Source organism: Mesoplodon densirostris, chromosome 11 (assembly GCF_025265405.1).
Source record: "Mesoplodon densirostris isolate mMesDen1 chromosome 11, mMesDen1 primary haplotype, whole genome shotgun sequence".
NCBI lineage: Eukaryota > Metazoa > Chordata > Mammalia > Artiodactyla > Ziphiidae > Mesoplodon > Mesoplodon densirostris.
The window spans coordinates 58,486,625-58,510,626 of NC_082671.1; the positions used below are offsets into that span (position 1 = coordinate 58,486,625).

At 33.5% G+C, this 24,002-nt stretch overlaps 1 protein-coding gene across 4 annotated transcripts in view; it reads right to left on the reverse strand.

The window, feature by feature from the left end:
• The window catches only part of LRRK2 (leucine rich repeat kinase 2), a 142,163-nt gene that overhangs the window by 103,429 nt on the left and 14,732 nt on the right, over positions 1-24,002 (reverse strand). For all 4 annotated transcript variants that reach the window (XM_060111824.1, XM_060111823.1, XM_060111822.1 and 1 more), the window contains 8 exons: positions 22,464-22,595; positions 16,907-17,026; positions 16,281-16,417; positions 16,108-16,187; positions 14,660-14,766; positions 8,706-8,835; positions 7,170-7,294; positions 2,811-2,923 (listed from right to left, as the gene is read on the reverse strand). In XM_060111824.1, coding sequence (XP_059967807.1) covers positions 2,811-2,923; positions 7,170-7,294; positions 8,706-8,835; positions 14,660-14,766; positions 16,108-16,187; positions 16,281-16,417; positions 16,907-17,026; positions 22,464-22,595 — 944 coding nt within the window. The remainder of the gene's footprint in view (positions 1-2,810; positions 2,924-7,169; positions 7,295-8,705; positions 8,836-14,659; positions 14,767-16,107; positions 16,188-16,280; positions 16,418-16,906; positions 17,027-22,463; positions 22,596-24,002) is intronic.

Below are 24,002 nucleotides of genomic sequence, written 5' to 3' on the forward strand. Positions count from 1 at the left end.
GTCAATAAATACTATCCCAAAATCACCAGAAGGTGGAGAACTGAAAACATTTGGCAAACAACACTAATGATTACCACATAAACATTTAACTTGTTACCACATTTTTCTTACTACAGATAATGCCACAATAAACATTCTTGTTTAAAAATACTTTGTGTACATGTACAGGTATATCTATATTATAAATTCTTAGAGTGGAACCGCTGGTCAGAAAACATGTCCATTTTAATTTAGATAGATATTACTAAATTTCCCCCAAAAGGTTTTTCTTTTTTAAAATTTACATTTCTTTAATAATGACTGTACATACTTGAGAACCTTTTTATGTGTTTATATGCCAAATTCATTTTTACCTTTAAATCTCATCCACATGAGATTTAATCTTTAAATGAGTAAGGTAAATATGCAGCTTCCTTTGCTTTCTCCAATGGTGAGAGAATTAGTTCTTCCAACACAAGCAATCTATTTCCCTCCCCAGTAGTTGGGAAATATCATATATGAATTGAACATTTGCATTTGAGTCTATATCCTAAATCACCATTATGTGATTCATTGATTCATTGATCCATCTCCAGTGCCAATGTCACACCATTTTAATTACTAAAATTTTATAATACGTTTGATAATCTACTAGAGTTAGGCCATATTAATTAGCCTTTTTTTCAAAATTCGACTGGTTATTCATGTATATTATTTAATTAATTTTCTCAAAATTTTATACTAGCTATCTAGTGCCATAAAATACTATTGTTATTTTTATTAAGGGTTCATAAATACAGATCAATTTTCATTTTTTAAAAATTAGTAATTTTATCAAAACAGAGAGTATATACATTTTCCTATGTTCAACTCTTCTTTTGTACTTACTCTCAGTTGTTTCATAGTTTTCTTTAGAGTAGTTTTATACACTTTTATTACTTTACTCCTATGTAATTTCTTTTTGCTGTTGTTATTATTGTTACTTTTGCAAATAGGCTCTTTCTTTCACTACATATTTACAGTTGAAATAAAGTAGTCTTCACATTGTAAATCTTAGCTGAATCTCAAATTCTATCTTATTTGGAAGTCTGCTCTCCAAGAATAGACTTATTTTTAATGGTAATTCATTTTATTACATCAGTAGTATTTGGACCTAAAATCTCTGATGCCTTGTAACACTAATTCAGAGTGAAACATGCAATCACAGAATTTTAGAACTAAAAAAAGATACATTCATCTTTTAGAGCGTTTTTTCTCAACCATGGTGAAGAATTAGGGGAATTACACAGGGGAGAATTTTTAAAATAAATAGTGTCACTTCTGTTTCCCCATGACCTTAATTCCCTGCCCACAAATGACAGTCACTGTTTAGTGAGATGCTGTGTGTCATTACTCAAGTGTGGCATGGAAAATAAAGGAAGCAGTAGGGAGGTTCTCAACCACTCCTCCTGGGATTATATAGCAACAGAAAGTAAGACCTGGGAGCAGAGTGATCTTCTTGGCATCACAGTACTGATGGCAGTAAGCACAGTACTCCCTTGACTGCCCACTCCTTCCACTCTATCACACCCGTATTCAATAATGTTAGGAAAGATGGAATAACCAGAATCAGAGTTACCAAAAGGCTTTTCTGGTACCTCTTGCTTCTCACCAACACATACCATGAACAAAATTAACTACTCTCTCCTCTATGTTCCTAAAGTACTGTCCATAAAGCTAGTGCAGCTCATAAGTGCTAATACAGAACAACCTAATATGTGTTTTATGTTTTATGCATGGCCCAGCCAGATTATGAGATCCATTACAGAAGGATACAAAGCATATTCATTTTTGTTTTCCCAGTGTCTAACACAGTTCCTTCCATATACTTATTTTCACCAAATACTTCTGGAATTAAATTCAACCCATGGCTATACTCAAGTATCATATTAAGGTCTGAGTACAAATGACTCAAATATATCATAAACAATTACATTATAAAGTTCAGTTTAAATCGCATTTTTGAAGATCTCTCTGCAGGCTCTTCTAATTACTTCATGACATTTTTCAAAGTATACTAAATCACAAGGAATTATTTCCATTAATTGCTTTGACTACTCTCTTCCTTTCATGAAAACATTAACTAATCTTCACATCTTTACATCTTTACTCTGATATCTTTTATAAAGAACCAATTCATCTTATGTTAAATTTCAAAACCATCTTAATTCCATCAATACCTTTTGCACTGCACAATAGAAACATAATGCTCCTCTTCTCGTTTTTCAGATGTAGTATGGTTATTAATTTATTAATTATATTATTGCAAATGTACATAGATATGTAAACACCTAAAATTGGGAGAAAACAATGCACACTGAGCCATTTCAGAGGTTATCCCTAAGGAGTAAAATGAAAACAAGCACAGGGAATCATAAAAGACTTTAATGTGTGCCCTGTGTGTCTTCATGGACTGAACCTTTCAGCCTGGGACCAGAAAATAAAGACGAACAGCCAGGAGGACAGAAAGAGAAAATAGCAGTCATGGCTCCTGACAGCACTCGTGAGGCTTAGGTGCACATCTAGAGTTCTCTTTCTGATTGAACAGACTCGAATGGATTTATCAAAAGAGCCTGTCAAAGTCTGTAGTTGACGGTGCACTTCTCTTAGCTGGAATGGCACATCTCTTCACCCCCTACATCCCTACTTTCATCTTATGTCTCTAAACATATAACTTCCTACTATCATCGTAAACGGAACATGGAAAACTTAAGCTAATAAAAGCCCCCCTACTTCCCCAATTTCATATTCTAGTTAAGAGTATAAAGGCAGAAAACCTATATTATACGTACCCTGTTCAAAGCCGCTAGGACCAATTTGTGAATATCATTCCTGAAACACTGTTTTTTAACCATATTTAGCTTATGCTGATATTCAGTATCTTCCCTGGATTCTTCTGGGATGCCTAAATGAAAAAATAAACAAATAAACAAATGTTTTTCTCATAAAGATTTGGGCTGAATAGATTGTCACTTATTAGGAATGATTATAATTAACCCAACAATACATATATATGTTATACCTTTTTCTAATCCATGGTTCCTTACCAAAGAATAACTCTTAGCTTTAAGAAATTTCTAAATACAGTTCATCACTGAGTGTAAAATAAATACAGTGTGTGCGGATGTTCACTGAATTTAAAGTAGCAAGAAGTTACTACGGTGGAGGAATTTTCTGGAACAAACAATCTATTTTTTGTATGAATAGGCTGTACTCATTACAAGAAGCTAGAAGATTTTTATGCAACAATGGACAACTTGAGAAAAGATCAAAGTTACTTGGACTACAACATAAAAACGTCAGATATGAAATGTAGACATAAAAAAGCAGCTGGAATAACAGTGAAAAAAAAAGTTTTTAGTTTCAGCATTGTAATGGTAAAGAGCATATAGTTTTATTAAAAGTCCTCTAAGGCTGTATAAAAGTAGTAAGTAACTTAAAGAAAACATATTCTTTATTCAGCTACATTGTAGCTGAACTAACCCAAAACTGTTGGAAAAACAGGAAGTCAAAAAATATTGGTTATACAATAGAACATATAAGTAAAATTATTATGAATAAATAACGTTTCTAAAACCTATGACTATAGAAATAATTATTAGTAAACAATTCCTTCTAAACTTTCACTTCAATAATTTGTATTAACACAAACTATAAGTTGACTGCATATAACTTTTCATTTACTTAACAAACATTTGAATGCCAAATACTTGCAAGGGATTTTGCTACATGCTGAGAATACCACAGTGAATATGACAGGCATGATTTTCACCCTCCTAGAACTTCCAGTCCTCATTTTAAAATTTATTCAAACAGGTCCTGACATTCACTACAGCTGTATGACCTTCGACAAGTTACTTAAACTCTCAGTGTCTCATTTTCAGTGACCAAGATCACATTAATTGCTGAAGCTGCCCATTATATCACAAGCAGATGTGACCATTAAAAGCAGTCCTGTTGAGAAGTAAAATCTTCATGTCATATGCAAGGAGACTTATTAAATGTCTTTCTTATATTAAGACCAAATGAATATTCCCAAAAGTTCATCTCTGGTCTTTGTTATATCACTTGAGGTTCTACTATCCAGAATGGATATAATTTCCTTTCCACATAATAGTCCTTTAAATTGTTTGAACTGCGAACTTTTTGAAGGCAGGATCCATAACCTAATCATCTCTAGGTTACCAAGAATTCCAAGCATAGTGCTTTAGGGATAACAGTTGTTCCACATACACTTATTGCACAAAAGTGTCTTTAAAAAGCACCCACTCTGATTCAGGCTGCACAGGGTGAAAACCTGGCTCCGTTACATAAGCTGTGACCTTAAAATCTCTATATCTTATGCCTCAGTTTCATCATCTTTAAAATGGGGTGGAAAAGTAGAATCTGCCTTATTGGTTGCTACAAGAATTTTAAAAGTTTATATACATAAAGTACTTTGAACAAAGCTTTACACATTTGTTACTAACTATAAATGAGTTTTAATAGCTTTCATAACCTTCTGCGTTATCTCCTCTCCAAATTAAACAAATTCAGCTTCTCTTATTGTTCTTAAGGATGTGGTTTTATATTCATAATCACTTTCCTCTATACACTTCCCAATATGCATATGTCTTTTCCTAAATAATTTTTTCCTCTAGAACTGACACTAAATCAAGAAAGAACAAGTCAAATGCTATTTTATTAAAATAAGCAGGTCTTTATTATTTTTTTAAAGCAACAGGCTCAATCACTTCAATAAGTTATTGTTATATAAAAGAGGAGGAAGTGAACAGTACCAGATTGAAAGAAACTTAAGAGACGTAATACTAGCTGCAATATGTGACCCTGAATTAAATTATACACATTTGCTGTAATGCACATCTTTGTTACAATTAATAATCTGAATGTGGTCTAGTTAATAAATTAATACATGTACATCTAAACATAAGTACCTACTTCAGCATGTCAAAACCAGAATCATATTCAACCTCAAAACTACTGGGGTACTGATATTATAGTTACTCATTGACATACAGCATGATATAATATAGAATGATAAAGTATAGGATCGTATAGTTACAGCATGGTAGAGTATGGTATCGTGTGGTATGGTATGGTAATATAGTAGGTTAGCATAGAGTAAAGTAGATGGTTAAGCCTTTACCTAATGTATTTATATGTTGATATGCTTATAAAACATGTTTATTAATATGTTTCCATACATAAAGTACCACCATAAAGTTATACAATTATTTTCAGGGGCACCTGTTTAATATACCTAAACATTATTATAAAAAAACATTTAAATACATCATTTCATACATCTAAATTATTACTGACTATCAATGTCGCTTCAGGCTCAATCTCAGAACAATAAAAGAAATTCTACATTCAAAACTTATTTTTGAACTAAAAGAATGTTATTCACTAACAGACGATTCATAATGTCTTTTGGTTATCTTTAAAACTCAAATCCACTCTCAAAAGAAGAAGGTTGACAACTTTAAGGGTAATCAAAAGGATTTTGTTTTGTTTTTTACAATCTACAAAGTTTAAAAAAATTCATGATAATATTTTCAAGCAAAACTATGTCTGTTAAATTATATCTCTAAAGTTGTATGACAACTATGAATGGGACATCATGATTCAATTCAAAATTTATTGAATAGCTATTTTTGTTCAAGTTACCAGGGGGTTAAAAAAAAAAAAAAAAAGGCATGACTAAAGAAAGCCCTCTCCTTGAAAAAAATCTATACTCTTACACAGAGGATACTCTTATACTCAGAAACACAAAACACCAATATGACTACAGATAATGGTAGATTTAGGAAGATTTCATTTAAAAAGGACCAAAAGAAATGGGCTTCAAAAGAATTGGGACTTTTACAGAGCAAAATAATAATAACATCCCTGATATTCAGTAGTCAGAAAGTCACGCCAAATGTACCTCCTAAACATCTCCCACATCCATCCTCTCCTCTGTTTTCTCTGCTGGGCCCCCACCATGTCTCACCTATCACAGCCTCCAGCCTAATCTCCCTGCAGGAGGTTCCCCTCCCGCCAATCATTCTCCACACCACAGTGCTACTGTTATAAATTGCAGATTTGGTTATGACACTGCAATTTTGAAACACCTTAAATAAATTTGAATTGACTTGCGCTAAAAAAAAGCACAAATTGCTCAGTGTTGTGTTCAAGGCCCTTCCCTCTCAGCCTCTGCCTGTCCTTCCACATTTATCCCCAGGACTGCTTTCCTCACATACCATGCTCCACTCACCCCACACCATGAGCACTTTCTCTTTCTGCTTGAAATGTCCTTCCTGGCCTTTTTACCAGGTCAGCCTTATTCACCCCTCAGGTTCAAATATCACAGTCTCTGGCCTACTCTTTTGAATAAATTATCTGTGCCTCCACCAATACTCTCATAGCCTTTTATAATACATGTATCTATAATAGCTCCTCGCAACTGTCTGGTAATTAACTATCTGTCTACCTCTAGGCTCCTATAAATAGTACAGTCATGTCTTTTTTTACTTGTCTTTCAGACCTTTGCAGTCATCACAATATATAGAACATAAAAGGCACTTAATAAATACGTGCTGAATGAATGGGGGAGCAGGTGTTTGAAATGGGCTTTGGAGAACAAATAAGGTCATAACAGATGTAAGCAGGAAGTAAATGTGGGGAGGATGGACACTATTGTGGCTCATGAGTAAAAGCTACATGGTTATATTTGAGAAAGATTAATTCAACCTCAGAGTAAAAGAAGGACTGGAAAGAGGCAAAAGAGGAAGTGTGAAAATTAATTGGGTATTATAATTCAGACAGGAAAAAAACAAACAAAAAAACTTGGACTTGGTAAGGTCAACAGAAATAGAAAAGAAATAGCAGAGATGACACTCTCCTTGGAGGTAAAGCTCCACACTATGCTGAAGTTATTTTTTCTGGAAATAAATTATTGATGTTTCTTATTAAATTTTAATCTAAATTTATCTGACTCTTCCACATCATCATTTTCCCTCTATTTTAATTTTTGGGCTAGTGAAAAGATTACATTTGGCTGGCAGGAACTGGTCCTTTAATTTTTGCCTAGAAAGTTGATATTTCATGAAAAGTCAAAAAATCCACTTAAAATGACATCTCTTCCCACAATCAGTTATGTAACTTACCTGGAACTATAAAATGTAAAATAGCTCGAAGTGCCTCCAGCTGCACTGATAATGACGTCTCATGACTTCTCATAACTGTTATTATTTTGGGGGCCACTGCTGCCATTGTATCCAGGGAAGTGTTACTAGAGATAAAATATTGAAATGCTTATTAAAAGTACAACCTGATTCCAATATAAACACCAAGTTGAAACAAGTACGAGAAAACAGAACTATTTTATCAGAAAAGGCTGATGTGAATTCGGCAGTATGAGCATACACAATTTAAATTCTAATTGAGTTAAACTTTGACATCAAGAAGTTAAATTTACAGTAAACTGGGAATTCTTTTATTTAGTTTCCTAGAACTAACAACTTCCTTCTGATCTATACATGGGTCACTGGCAGCAACCCTGGAAAGTAGGTGTTATTATTTGCATTTTCTAGCTACAGAATTTAGGCTAACAGAGGTTAAACATCAAGGTTCTATCACTGGAACGTGACAGAGCCAGAGCTGGAATGCAAACTCTGACCACCAAGTCCAGAGAGCTGTTTATTGTATAACTACCTGCCTCTTCCAGATTAACACCACTAGACTTCTTATATGGTGTTCTTAATTATTTTTTGCACTAAAGTCTTGGTTTCTCTAAGGTATTTTAGCTATACTTTCTTTTACATATAAATAAATGTAGATTTCAGTAGGTCCTACAAACTTTAATAGAGGCAGCCCTTGCTTTACACAGTGCCCTACTGACTAAAACTTCCGCATATCATAACTGTGTCCTCACTTTGCGTGGGTCTGTGGTTACTGACATATAGTCCCTTTTTTCCACTTTAAAGTCCCAGGTTAAACACATCCCCTCTTTGTAGCCTCTCTCCTTTGGTCACCCTAGCTTGGTTAAGCAAGACCCTATGATTTTACACATCCTGCCATTGAATTATCACACTGTATTGTAATTATCTGTTTCTAAATTAGTCTCCCCAACTAGACAGGGAGATTTTTAAGGGCAGGCACAATGTCATAGTTAACTTTGAATCCCCAGGACTGGAAATTTACACATTTAATATATGAGAAAACAGTCAGAAACATTAATTGCCCAGAATGTACAAAATCTTAAACTGTCAGTTATTCCACTGCATTTTTGCCTCATATATAAAGGTTCATACACTGCCAGAACCATAAAAATCACAATTTAAGGTAAACTTAAAAATAACAATTAGAAGCCATATCCTGATTTTATCTTTTATACCTTTCACATAACACAATAATCTGAAAAACTGTTTAAGGTTATGTTCTATATAACTGCCATTTTTCAAAACATAGTCAACACCAAGCATTAAGCACAAAAGCAAACCTTCAACGTAGTTCTACTTTATCATCCCTTTCAATATGTAGATAAAATAAGTCTATGTATCACTGACATGAAATTATATTGCAAAATGTTTCACTCTTCAAATGCCTTGTTTTTCCTTTTATTCTTAAAATTATGCTCAAAATATTGATATTCTACCTGGTCCAATTAATATATTCTACATAAACTCAGAAATATGTATTACCTTCCTTCAAAAAGATGATTTAGCATTTTACAGCCACTTTCAGCCACTTCAGGGGAATGTATATGCTTCTGCATTAACTCCAATACATTCAGATATATTCCTTTTGATAACAGGATCTTTCTGAAATTAACTACAAGATTTTTTAAATGTTACTTGTATAAATGAAAGCACATTCTCATAATCGTGCAAAAAGACACATACTATTTATGATAAAAACTGAACAAAGTGAGTTTAGAGGGAACATACCTCAACATAATAACAGCCTTATATGAAAAACCTATAGCCAATATCATACTCAATGGGGAAAAGCTGAAGCATTTCCTCTAAGATCAGGAACAAGACAAGGATGCCCACTTTTGTCATTTTTATTCAATATAGTATTTGAAGTCCTAGCCACACTAGACAAAGAAATATAGGGAATCCAAATTGGAGAGGAAGACGTAAAACTGTCACTGTTTGCAGATGACATGATATATATAAAGAAAATCCTAAAGATGCCACCAAAAAAGTATTAGAACTAATAAATAAACTTAGTAAAGTTGCAGGTACAAAATTAAAATACAGAAATACATTGTGTTCCCTATACACACAATGAGAACGAACTATCAGAAAGGGAAATTAAGAAAACAATCCCATATACAATTGCATCAGAAATAAATCTAACTACGGATGTAAAAGACCTATACTCAGAAAACTATAGACACTAATGAAAGAAAATGAAGATGACACAAACAAATGAAAAGCTATTCTGTGCTCATGGATTGGAAGAATTAATACTGTTAAAATGACCAAACTACCCCAGGCAATCTACAGATTCAAAGCAATCCTTATCAAAATACCAATGGCATTTTTCACAGAACTAAAACAAACCATTCTAAGATTTTTATGGAAACACAAAATACACCAAATATCTAAAACAAACTTAAAAAGAAGAACAAAACTGGAGGCATCACACTCCCTGATTTCAAACTAACAGTAAACAAAACAGTATGATACTGGCAAAACAAACAAACACACAGCTCAATGGAACATACTAGAGAGCCCAGAAATGTACCCACATGTATATGTTCATTTACTCTCTAACAAAGGATGCAGGCATATACAATGGGGTAAACACAGCCTCTTCCATAAATTGTGTTAGGAAAACTGGACAGCTACATACAAAAGAATCAAGCTGGACTTCCTTTTCACAGGATATACAAAAATAAACTCAAAATAGATTAAAGAATTAAATGGAAGACCTGAAACCATAAAACTCCTAAAAGAAAACATAAGCAGTATGCTCTTTCACAATGATCTTAGCAATATTTTTTTTCGATCTCTCTCCTCAGGCAAGGGAATCAAAAGTAAAAATGGGGCTTCCCTGGTGGCGCAGTGGTTGAGAGTCGGCCTGCTGATGCAGGGGACACGGGTTTGTGCCCCGGTCCAGGAAGATCCCACGTGCCGCGGAGCGGCTAGGTCCATGAGCCATGGCCGCTGGGCCTGCGCGTCCAGAGCCTGTGCTCCGCAACGGGAGAGGCCACAACAGTGCAACAGTGAGAGGCCCGCATACCGCAAAAAAAAAAAAAAAAAAAAAAAAGTAAAAATGAACAAATGGGACTGCATCGAACTAAAAAGCTTTTACCCAGTAAAGGAAACTATCAACAAAATGAAATGGTCACCTACTGAATGGGAGAAGATATTTGCAAATGATATATCTAATAAGGGATTCACATTCAAAATATACAAAGAACTTATAGAACCCAACATCAGAAAAACAAATAACAAGACTAAAATATGGGCAGATGACCCTAATAAACATTTTTCAAAGAAGATTTAAGGATGGCCAACACACACATGAAAAGATGCTCAACATTACTAATCATCAGGGAAATGCAAATCAAAACCATAACGATTTATTACCTCACAACTATCAGAATGGCTATCATCAAAAAGACCACAAATAACAAACGTTGACGAAGATGTGCAGAGAAGTGAACCCTCATAAACTGTTGGTAGAAATGCAAATTGGTGCAGGCACTATGGAAAACAGTATGGAGATACCTCAAAAAATTAAAAATAGAACTACCATATGATCCAGCAATTCCACTCCTGGATATTTATCCAAAGAAAACAAAAATGCTAATTTGAAAAGATACATGCTCATACTAAGTGAAGTAAGCCAGACAGAGAAAGATAAATATCATATGATATCACTTATATGAGGAATCTAAAAAAATGATACAAATGAAGAAAGACAAATATCATATGATATCACTTATATATGAGGAATCTAAAAAAATTATACAAATGAACTTATTTACAAAAAAGAAATAGATTCACAGACACAGAAAACAAACTTATAGTTACCAAAGGGGGGGAAGGGATAAATTGGGAGTTTGGGATTAAAATATACACACTACTATATGTAAAATAGATAACCAACAAGGACCTACTGTATAGCACAGGGAACTATACTCAGTATCTTGTAATAACCTATAACAGAAGAGAATGTAAAAAAAGAATACATATATTTACATATATATAAGTGAAGCACTTTGCTGTACACCTGAAGCTAACACAACACTGTAAATCAACTATATTCCAATAAACTTTTTTTAAAAAGAAAAAAATATGTATGCACCCCTATGTTCATTGTAGCATTATTCACAATAGCCAAAATATGGAAGCAACCTAAGTGCCCATAGATACATGAATGGAAGATTTGAATACTACTGAGCCATGAAAAATAGTAAAATCTTACCACTTGCAGCAACATGATGGACCTAGGGGGTTAGACTAAGTGAAATAAGTAGGAGAAAACAAATATCCTATGATTTCACTTATATGTGGAATGTAAAAAGGAAAAGAAGTGAACAAACAATGAAACAAACAGACTCATAGATACAGCAAACAAAATGGTGGTTGCCAGAGCAGAGAACAGTGGGGGATAAGTGAAAGAGAGGGAAGGAACTTAAGAGGTACAAACTTCCTGTTACACAATAAAGGAGTCATAGGGATGGAATGTATAGCATGGGAAATATAGTCTATAATAATGTAATATCTTTGTATAATGACAGATGATAACTAGACTTATCATGCTGCTCATTTTGTAGTGTATAGAAATATAAAATCGCTATGTTGTGCACCTGGAACTAACAGAGTACTGCAGGTCAATTGTATTTCAAAAACAGGCTCACAGAAAAAGAGGAATTTGTGGTTACCAAAAGCTGGGGGAGGGGTGGAAGGGGGGATTGGATGAAAGTGGTGAAAAGGTACAAACTCCCATTTATAAGATAAATAAATACTAGGGCTGTAATGTACAACATGATTAATATAAGTAACACTGCTGTGTGTTATATATGAAAGTTGCTAAGAGAGTTATTCCTAAGAGTTCTCATCACAAGGAAAACATTTCTTTTTTCTTTTATTTTGTATCTATATGAGATGATGGATGTTCACTGAACTTATTGTACTAATAATTTCATAATGCTGTACACCTTAAACTTATACAATGCTTTATGTCAATTATATCTCAATAAAAATGAAGAAAAAAGCACAAGAAAAAATATTTTTAAAAAGTAAAAACGGTACATCTTCCAACCTAAATACCACCATCTTGCATGGAGCAGGATAAGCTTTCATCAGGGGAAACAACAATGGTTCCACCTAATCAGAGCATGTGACATCTACCTGGCCACTTTAAGCTACTATGAACTGAACCACCAGTTTAAAAAAGGAGCTACTCTCCCGGCTGATGTTACTGATCCAATTACCAAGGGGAGACAGGTTACTGCTACACAATGGTGGCGAGGAAGACTGTCTGAGATCCAAGGTAATCTCTAGCAGCCTCTTGATACCTGTATCCCCAACAGTAAAAGTGAATTGAAAACTACAGCAACCAACACACTACTATAATATATAAAATAAGTAACCAACAAGTACCTACTGTATAGCACAGGGAACTATACTCAATATTTGTAATCACCTATAAGGGAAAATAATCTGAAAAAGAATATATGTATGTATAACTGAATCACTGTGCTGTACACCTGAAACTAACACAACATTGTAAATCAACTATACTTCAATTTAAAAAAATCAAAAAAAGAAGAAAGAAAGAAAACTACAGCAACCAAAAAAAAGCATTATGACTGAGGACTTTGACCTTTCATGGATGAAGATTTGGGTCACTCCAGAACGAGGAGCAACTGAAGTTCTGGCGGAGGACATGGGAAATATGGAATGAGGAGATGAAAACAGAAACTATAGATACTAACTAAATATATATACATATACACATACACGCACACCAACTACGACCTGGTGACCAATTACAGAAATGAGTACTACTATAGTAGCTTTAGCTAATGTCTCCAGGATTCTTACATGTATGTGTCAATATGTATAAAGTAATCCTTTTCTTAAAAAAAAAAAAACAAAAAAAAAAGAAGCAGTTTAAATCTCACAAAATCATGGTTGTTTTGTTGACATATCAAAGAGTTCCAGGGAGTTAAGAACTACAGCACCAACACAATGTGGTTTGTACATGGTAAGGGTTTGTCTCCTCCCTAAGGGGCCTCACACAAAAAACAGCCAAGGCCAGTGCTCATTTTCAAGAGTGAGATCCCCATCCAGGTCTCTGCACAGTAGAGGATGGGAGACTCAAGAAGAGCAGTTTCCTTTTCTGCCACTCTGACTCATTATCCCTTGAAGGCAACCCCTGGCTAACTCTCAGGGATCTTGCCAGCCCAAGCCTCTTATGATGGACTTTTCAGTGCCATCAGAGAGGTAGAGTGAGAAAGGAGGAAAACAAAGAAGTGATTTTTCTCTTGATTTGACTTAAATAATAGTGTAAGGAAACATGCATGAGGAGGTTTCTTTATTCTTTTCACTCTAACCAGGTTCTCTACTAAAAGCTGATGCTAACACTGGTCTTACTTTCAAGCTTTCAGTGTTTTTCTCTATTTTTCTCTCTGCAAAAATATCCTTCAAGAGCTGCCAAGTCCCAATGCCTTTATGATGAATTTTCTCCCAAGATTTTCTGGCAGTATTTCCTGTTTATGAGGGCAGGAATCAGAGCAGCCTGAGCCTCAATTTTAAACCTCAAGTGTTCTTCCAAAGGTATAACAGCCATTTTTCTCTCCTTAATAATGCAAAGCTATAAGAGTTACATGTAAAGGACTATTTTTTTTTAATTTTTATAATGGACAATTTTAGCAGATTTTATAATGGTGAATATCTCTCCACTCATTGCATTCCTCAGAAAATAACAAGAAGAGTGTATAAAGGAAATGGGGGGGGAAATGTGACCATTTGGCGATTATTATAGGTATCCAAAAAAAATACCACTGGACACAAACTAAAAGTCCATCAACAAGGGCTTCCCTGGTGGCGCAGTGGTTGAGGGTCCGCCTGCTGATGCAGGGGACGCGGGTTCGTGCCCCAGTCCGGGAGGATCCCACGTGCCACGGACGGCTGGGCCCGTGGGCCATGGCCACTGGGCCTACGCGTCCAGAGCCTGTGCTCTGCGACGGGAGAGGCCACAGCGGTGAGAGGCCCGCATACAGAAAAAAAAAAAAAAAAAAGTCCATCAACAAGAAACTGGACTACAAAATAGGAAACAGGCATACATTGGGAAACTACACAACCATTAAAAACAATAATGTGAGAATTTACATTTATCAACACAAAAAAAGAAATGTAAAATTTGTTTATAAAAGATTATATGATCCCATTTCTCCAAAAAATATAAAGTGTATTGTATAAGTCATGTGTAAGTACATACATAGAAGTCCAGAAGAAGAATATCAAAATGTTATTTTCTTCTTTATCCTTTTATCTATATATCAATATATCTATATATCAGATGTGTAATTTACATATTTGAAGTTTTTACAATATATTGCTTTTATAATTTAAAAAATACCACAAAATGTGTTTCTTTTTATTAAAAAATATGGTGTATCTCTTACCGTTTTGTTCTAACAGAGTCGACAATGCATTTGCAGATGCCTGGAAGACTTCTTTTGATGAAGAATGCATCAGCATCGAGAGCATCACTTCCCTGTGAGCTGGGAACCTTTCACAAATTCAACCACAATATGAATAGTAATCTCTTTAATAATTAGCTCAAATATTCACTTACTGTTATCTAATCTCTCTAACAACAAATAAGGGCAGATAAACAATATTTTATGCCACCTCTACTCACAGGAGTGAATTACAGTTAAACAGTTTTGTATTTAAAAGTTATATTCAAATCCATGAACTACTAATAAAGTAGTATTTCTGTTTCTTCAAAGTAGATAAGCAGTAGACGAAGAAAATAAAAGGCTCAGCAGATATATAAAGAGGTGCTAAGGGTAAAAAGATTAAGTGAGAAAAAGAAGATGATGTAAGCAAGAAATGAAAAATTAAAAGTCATAATGAAGCAAAGTGAAATTTTTAATGTAGAGCATAAATATGTTTTAATGATGTATTTATTTTAATGATCTCCTATGGATTTTGAGGAATTAGTGTCTATGAACTGAAATTTATAAACTGCAACATGAACCAACCTTATCCTAATTTCTTTAAAAGATTGCTCAAAGCAGATTAGAAGGCTGGTTTAACATATATTTTTCAAAATTTAATGTTTCCATTCAAAATAGATGTTTAAATAAATAGCATCTGTGTCATTAATTCCCTTCTGATTGGCAGTAGGTTACTCTGCTGACAGGCTGTCAGGATTTGAGATGCAGAATATTACTATTTAAATTTCCAAGGTAAGTCATTCAAAATTTAAAATCCAGAGGATATGCAGAGCCAACAGTAAAAATCTAAGCAGTTGCTCATGGACATGAAACAAATCTGATATACTCAGAACTCGTGTGTCTGTGGGAGAGGTGACTGGTCTTATGAGGTTTAAATGGTGCTCCCATAGAAAGCATCCTCAAGAGCTGACAGCTACATATAACCCTCTCAAGAGAAGAGAGGTCAACACTGCTACACCAAGTGGGGAATCACTATATGAGGCTTCTAAGCACATCTAATTCCTGATATTGACAACCTGCTGGCTAGTAACCACAACAGACAAGGTCACAGATTGCTCTGCGATTTCTATCACTTGAGATTAATTAATATGGCATTTTAAATGATTAGTCAGAAAACTGAAAGGTTCTTTCTTGATGATTCATAATTTACTGAATGACTCTTGATTCTAAATCTCTCAGTAATAACTCTCAAACAAACCACCTTTTACTAACTATCCAAGGCAATGGGATCAAAATATATATCCACAAGTATTTTGTGGCAACACTTAAAACATAAATGCCTACATCAAAAATATTTCAAACAATAAAAATTTCAGTTATGGTATTTCATGTGAATTGATTAAAAATATGATTGAAATTTTCTATCATATAGAATCAAAACTACTGACTGGCCATCTTCATCTCCAATCTTCTCATGTAAACTGTTTTGGTACATAAGGAGATTATTCAGGGCCCAACATGCAGCCTCCTGGATTAGGGAAGGAAAAAAAGAAACCTGTCAAAAAATAAATTATTGAACAAACAATTTTGAACGACTATAAAATTTATGAAAGAGTCCAACCTGCACATGCTTGTTCTTTCTATGCCACGTTAATGCTTTGTAGCAGGCTTCCAGCCAAAACAATTTATCTTCTTCATCATCATTCTCCTGATTCTCATTCTTTTCCTCTAAGTCTTGATTTAAGAAAATGGTCTCAGCTTGGAAAAAATGTAAACATGTAACTTACTTACAGTTTGAATGACCAACTCTAAATCCGTATATTGAAACATTATCAACAGAGTGAGGTATTCTTTAGTAGTGGCCCTGGTTAATTAAAAGACCTTTTTAATATATTACACACTTCATCATACTGCTACCCCATCTAGATAAATTACCAGATGAGCAAGAGGGTACCAAACAAAACTAATAGGCTAGAAGAAGATTAATTAAGGAAGTTAACTGCTAATAATAAAGCTAAATCAAGGATGTATTTACTGATAACTGAACTGGGAAGGATGTACTTACCACAACTGTTAGTTCCCTTGAAAGTATCGTCTATTGGAAAATGAGTTACATTAAGACAGAAAAGGCATTTAAGGGTTCCTTCTCCACATATGACTTTCTTGTTATAATGTTATCTTGTTATAATGTTAATATTCAAGATCAAATGCACCTGTAAGAATTTCCTTGTTAGTTAAGTTACTTACTGAGGAGAGCTAAACAGCTGAGTGCTGCGATCTGTAATGCTGCATTCTCTGAATACTGCTGCACAGCTTTCACCACAAACTCATGCACCTCGTTTAATACCAGGATATTAAAAAAATTACCTAAAAGTTAAGTGAGATATTAGTGGAACTCTCATTCATGGAACTTAAATTACCTTTAATCACATAACAGTATTTAAATCAACAAATTTGAGTAGTGATGACTATTCTTAATGACATTAAAACATATATTTACTTTAATTAAAATAGCTTAAGAGGATTGCATAAAGTATTGAAAATTTATTTTATGCACTCATTCAATTATCTTGCTTAGACAATGGAAATGACTGGGCAAAAAAAAAAAATTAAATGTTTGAGTTATATTAACTTGTGTTCATTGACTCCCTCTCATGTCATCATCATATTAAAACAATGAGGTATCTGTTATTCATGACACTACAATATTGAGTGTACAAAACAGCTTAATTTTCCTGCCTTCTAAAAGATGGGGGAAAAAACCTTCCTTGTCATTAAATACTTTTGCTGAAACAGCCTTCTTTCACTTAAAGAATAGCGCTCAGAAAACCCATTGGCACACTTATCATTATCTGCCCTTTTCTATGATAATCTTAGAAGAAAAATATGAGAATATTTTACTACCTCTAACCCGACCCAGGAAGACATCCCTTACATTTTTGTACTCATTCTTCTCATAATCATATAGAAATCTAAATCCTTATAAGGAAAAAACTTGTAAATGACAGTCCAAAAATATGTGCCTCCTTCCACTTAGCTTATCTGTAACTCATTAACAGTCACCAAGTTTCCTTCTAGGAGTAAGAATGAAACTCCTAGTTAGCTATATGTGTAATTAGATGATCCCTGAGACACACAGCCAGAATTGGAAAAGATTCTATACCATGAAAAGCCTAAAGCCCACACTAAATATTAATCAAAGCTTCAAAATCAAAAGGCAGATTAACTAGGGGTAGCTCCTCTTTATCAACATCTTTTTATGTTCATGCTTCTTCCACATTCACCCATTAAGCTGACATACTCCCCAGCCCTTAGTGGTCTCTCGTCTTGGAGGGTCATTTCAAAACAGGTTCTTTTCCACTTTTACCAGCTTATCTAAACTTGGGCTGTCTCACCTCCTTTTCCCTAGTATTATTCCCATGCCACTGCCAACAGCTGCTCTACCACTGAAAACTGTATGACTCTGAGCAAACATCAGTGAGACTGGCCTTATCTTATTTTCATTTATATTTAGTTTATGTGAAAATATATAGTAAATTATATAAGGCCTTTAAATGCATTAACCCCATAACTGAATTTCATAATTTGACAAAATGCTTAGTATTTATTTACTGACTTTGGGTTTTTATTTTAATTATGAGGAAGAAGTGAAAAGTTTTATTCAGCTTCTTTGAAACAATAACAGGGACAATAAATTCTCTAGTCACTAAGAAAGCACCTTTAACTAAAGATCAATTTGAGGAAATTCGCTGGTGGTCCAGTGGTTAAGACTCTGCACTGTCACTGCCAAGGGCCTGGGTTTAATCCCTGGTCAGGGAACTAAGATCCCACAAGCCTTGAGGTGCGGCCAAAAAAAAAAAGATCAATTTGATGACTTTTTACTTTCAAAAAATGTCACAGGACAATATAAAACTTATAAATGATATAATAGTTTATATGGTTTATTTAATTTCAACAGTATAATGTCAACCACCCTTAATGTGCTATTGTAGACCTATTTGAAAATCAAGTACCATTTCCTCATCATGACAATAAAACCACTTATTCATCTGGCTCATTTAAGGGATTAAGGTAAACTCACATTCTTAGTATGTCATGCAAGTTTTAACTTGAGTGGTGAATTGTAGAACATGAACTAGAGAATTCTATATTAATGTGCTACTCTATTAGCTAGATTTAAGAAATCAACTTTTGAATTACTTTAAAACTTTACCAGATATCAGCTAGCTTGTACAACTGTGTGCTTCTTCATGAAAATATGAGTTAAATCTCACCTGATAAAAGAAATAAACTAGTAAATGGCTACAACATTTTAGAAGAAATGCTTTGTTTTGCTTATGAATGCAGAAATCTGGATTCTTAGCCTGATGTTACCACTTACTGACTACATGATCTTGGATAAGACACACAGACTTGCTAAAATAGGTCCTCATCTGTAAATACGGAGATAATAAGAATATCACATCTCCCAGGATTGTTTCAAGGATCAAAAAATTATATATTGTATACGAAACTACTTTAGAAAATATGAAAGAAATGTGCCAATAAGACATTATTTTCATATCTCCACAGTTTTGGTCATATGATAAGCATTCAATAAATGCTTATCAAGGAAAGAAACAAACTGAAGTTGTGCATGCAAATTAGAATTCAATTTATAAAAATTCCATTTTAACTGAAACTACCTAGGAATATTCCTAAGGTTAAAATCAATTGCAGAATTATACAAATTCTGAATACAGGGGATATAGCCATATTTCTGTAAGTGAAAATATAAGTTTCTACTATAAAAACATAAAAATGAGTTTTTTCAAATGAATGGTGATGTTTTTTCCCAAAGTTATAGTGATGAAAAGTCAAATGTCTATTATAATAATCCTGATTTTGCACAAAACATTTCTGGTGATCCTTTTTAGAAAAGGTTGTTGGAACCAATTTCCAACAGTTAGGGATCCTACCTTACTATTCACCAACCATTTACTTTTTAATGCGTTGCTCTCCTCACAAAAACATCAAGGAACTCTCCAAGGTGTGTATTGAGGGAGTTGGGGAAGGCTCAACAAGGAGCCGAAACAAGAACTCTGAGCTGAAAGCAAATGGTCAAGCCAGAGTTGCCATGTGGGAAAGTATGAGTCACTGTGATCAACTAGCCTTGATCAGACTAGCCTTGTACTCTCTCCACAGGAGGGTAGCTCAATCAGAGTCTCCCACTTCAAGTTTGAATCTTAAAAAATATTCTAAAGTGGTCCCAGGTCAGTCCTGTGCCCTAGCTCCTGGCAAACATCTCTGGATGAGATGTTTAGGTCCTCAGGATTCTCAGAGATTAAACTCAATCAAAGAAAAACTCACAAACATACAGGAAAACAAGACTCCATGACAGACAGGCAGTCAACGCAGGAGCAGTAGGTTTAAACTCTCAAGAACTTCATATATTGGAATTATCAGGTACAGAACACAAGATAGCTATGTATTAATGATTAAAGAAATAAAATTAGAATAAAAGAAAAGAGAAAGGGGAAGGGAAGAGTGAATAAGAGTCAGTCAAAAGTTACCTGGCAGATCTGAAAATAAATATATAAATTTTTTATATTTTTTATATTTTAGATTTTTTTATAAATATATAAAAACTCTAATAAAATGACCAACTTGAATTTATCACAGGAGTACAAAGTGGCTTACTATTAGAAAACCTGTACATGCAATTCTAATTCTCCATATTATCAAGATAAGAGGAAAACAAATGATCTTAAAGTTTTTTTAAATATTTGATAAAATTCAATATTCATAATTCTTTTTAAAAAGCCCACATATTAAAATAAAAGCAAACAAGAAACAGAAGGAAACTTCTTAACTTGATAAAAGCTACTTGTCACAAAACAAACAAGATTAACAACAACAATAACAACAACAAAAGCCCATATAATAAGCATTATTCTGGATGGGAGAATATAAAGCATTCCCTTTAAAATCAAGAAAAAGACAAGGATGCCTACTATCACGGCTTCTATTCAACACCATACTAGTAATTGTGGGCCATGCAAGAAGACAAGGAAATCAAATTAAATAACTGCTACACAGAAAACCTAAGATCATTTATAAATAAATGTTTACAATTAATAAGAGTTTAGATAAGATTAATATGCAAAAAATCATTTGCATTTCTTTACACATACACAGTTCAAAAATACAATTTTAAAAAAGACACCGTTTATAATAACAAAAATAGGGTACCTAGAAATAACTAATAAGATGTGCAAGACTTGTATGGAAAAAATTATAATGTAAAGTTGTCAGTTCTTAAACTGATCCATATATTCTGTATGATTTTAATCAAAATTCAAATAGAGTTTTCCAAGGAACTGGACAAGTTAATTCTAAAATGTATATGGCATTGTAAAGGCCCATGAAAAAAGCCAAGCTGTAACCAAAGAAGAAGAATATATAATGACTTTACCTATTAGCTTTTGAGATATCAGGACTTACAGAGCTATAATAATTTAAAGTTTGATATGGAGCCAGGCAAATCAAATCAACAAACAAACACAACAGAACAGCAAAAACAGAAATATACATATATTACATATTATAAACCTATAAATAATACATACATATTATATACATATATTCAATATATGATACTACTGGGAAATGGATGAACTATATAATAAATTGTGCTCTCCATATTATAAATGGGGGGGTAATTGAATTCCTATGTATAAAATAATTTCAAACAGATTTTAACACTTTAATGTTTAAATTAGAAAGATTTTGGATAAAATGTGGAATACATTTATTATCTTAGGCAAAGGAAGGATTTCTTAAAATACATTAAAAAGGGTAAATCACAAAGCAACTAATCATGAAATTAAACTATACCACAAAAGCCACATAAAGAAGATAAAAAGACAGCTCACCAATCAAGACAAAATATTTTCGATACATATAACTGACCACCAAAACATTATTAGCCAGAACTAAGAATCAATTTTTAAGAAGACAGACTATACCATGGAAAACAGAAAAGGGCAAATCAGGTACTCCACAAAAAGAAGAAGCACCAATAGCAAAGAAATATTTTAAAAGATATTCACCTTCCTTTACATTTTCATAGCAAGACAGATGGTAATAGCATAAAACAAGACATAAACCAATGTCCGTGGATAGGAAAATGGATAAATAAATTGTGGTATACTCACATCATAGAATACTACATACAACTATATGCAAAAATATTCATGAGTCTATAAACAAAATAGCTTTTAAAAACTTGCAGAAGATAACATTCAGCATGATGCCATTTTTATCAAGCAAAAACAAGCAAACGTTAACAATTTTGTTTACAGAGATAAATGAATGTAGTAAAATTTAATTTAGAAAGCAAAAGGTTTATTAACACAAAACTCTGGAGAGTGTTAACCTCTGTAGAGAAAGTGGAAGAAGGGCAGAGCCCAGAGTAGCTTTACCAGCACTGGTAATGTACTAATACTTAAGTTGGGTGAGGAGTTCTTTTGCACTGTGCTTCACATTTTCTATATGTTATGCTTATTCTTTTGTATGTATCAACTATTTACATAATAATACTTTAAATATAGCCTAACAGTGATAAGACTTCTCATATTGCACACTTTTATTTTTGCCACTCCTATTAAAATTCCACCTAAGAATGGCAGAACAGTTTGCTAATTTACAATATTTCCATCCAGTGTCTGTCAATATGTTACTTATCCATAAACATAAACATATGTATGCTATATATACTTACATCATATAGACTGTGATAAATTAACCAAGAATTATAACTTACCTAATGTAAGCCTATGGAGCAAGCAGCAACTCACTTCTTGAATTTTTTCACTGACAGGGAATGCTATCATGGCTTCTACCACGATATTATAACACCTGACGTTGCCACTCATGAGGACTTCAACATTACTGCCTAAATTTAAAGAAATCATAATTTTCAATAAGGTAATAATTTCCCTTTTGAAATATGCATACAAAGACACCTTACAGAGATTTTAAATATATGGCAGTATAATGGCTACATTTCCAAATTTAAATATCATGTTCTGTCAAATAGCTATAAATAGCTACTGTTGTTCGATGTTAATATAATACGATTTAGGACTCACTTCTAGCATTAAGGGAAAGTTGCTTTATTCCGGTATTTTTGGCTTAAAAACTTAAAGAAAATAAAGGGAAAACTGAGAGTGCTTTTTATATCAGTCAAAATATGTAAAGTTTTGGCTGTAAGTTTTCAAATAAATGGATTTGGGGCCTGTTTCCGAATGAGGCACTATTCCATTGGATAACGGATTTTAATTGCTCCTTTTCCTCAAACCAACAGAAAGAAAATCAAGATTATATCACATAATAGAAAAGGTAGAATCAGCTATCATCTATTTCCTGTCCATTCCAGAAGGGCAGCAGAAGAGCAGCCAGTGTAAAAGGCAGCAAAACCGAGCTTCCTGAAGGCTCTGAGATAGACGGGGAAAAGAATGGATGAAGGGGAGAGGAGAGACATAATATTAAAATGTATAACTAAGGGATAAACATAGGTGAACCACAAAGGAAGGAAAGAATCCACTGGGAAAGGCAATTAATCAGTAGAGTATGTGAACCTATGTGGAGAAAACTAATTTATATGTCTGAATGAAATGTTGACTATTCTTAAAACAGACAGAAAAAAGGTGTTTGCAAAACATTTTTCTTTCTTTTTTGGCACAATCAAACTAACCAACTGCTTTCCAAAACCTACATTTTTAATGTCTAAGTTGTATTTAAAAAACACTAAATATGGAAAAAGAAGGAAAGGAAATGGCCTCAATGCAATTACCTCCTTTTATTCAGAATCAAAGATACAACTTGCTCTAGATCCAAGGTAAAGTTTAAAACACTTGCTTTTTAAAAATTTTTAGTTGCTGCTTTCTTTGACCTTTTCTTTATGAATCAGCACATTTACACTGGAGTTATGGTGATGTGGGTGGAAAAGAATGAATTTCAAAACAACCAGCACAAAATAAATAAATAAATGTATAGCCAAGGAAAGGTAAAATGAAGAATATATTCAGTTTGTTGGCAGTAGACGACTCAGAGAAGTTTAAACTCCATTTCCTATTATTGTTCTGCCCCATCTACTTCTAAGAGTTTAACTTTCCATGGATAAGAAAATGATGGATTTTATAACCATTATTAAGAAAGGGCATTCTTTCACAAGATGATTAGTCTCACATCTGTGAGATTTCTATGTCTGAAACCATATATGCATATTATATATAATAAGCTACATATGTATTAAATATAAAGCATGTAGTAATACTGTCAGTGTTTTAACCACACTTAC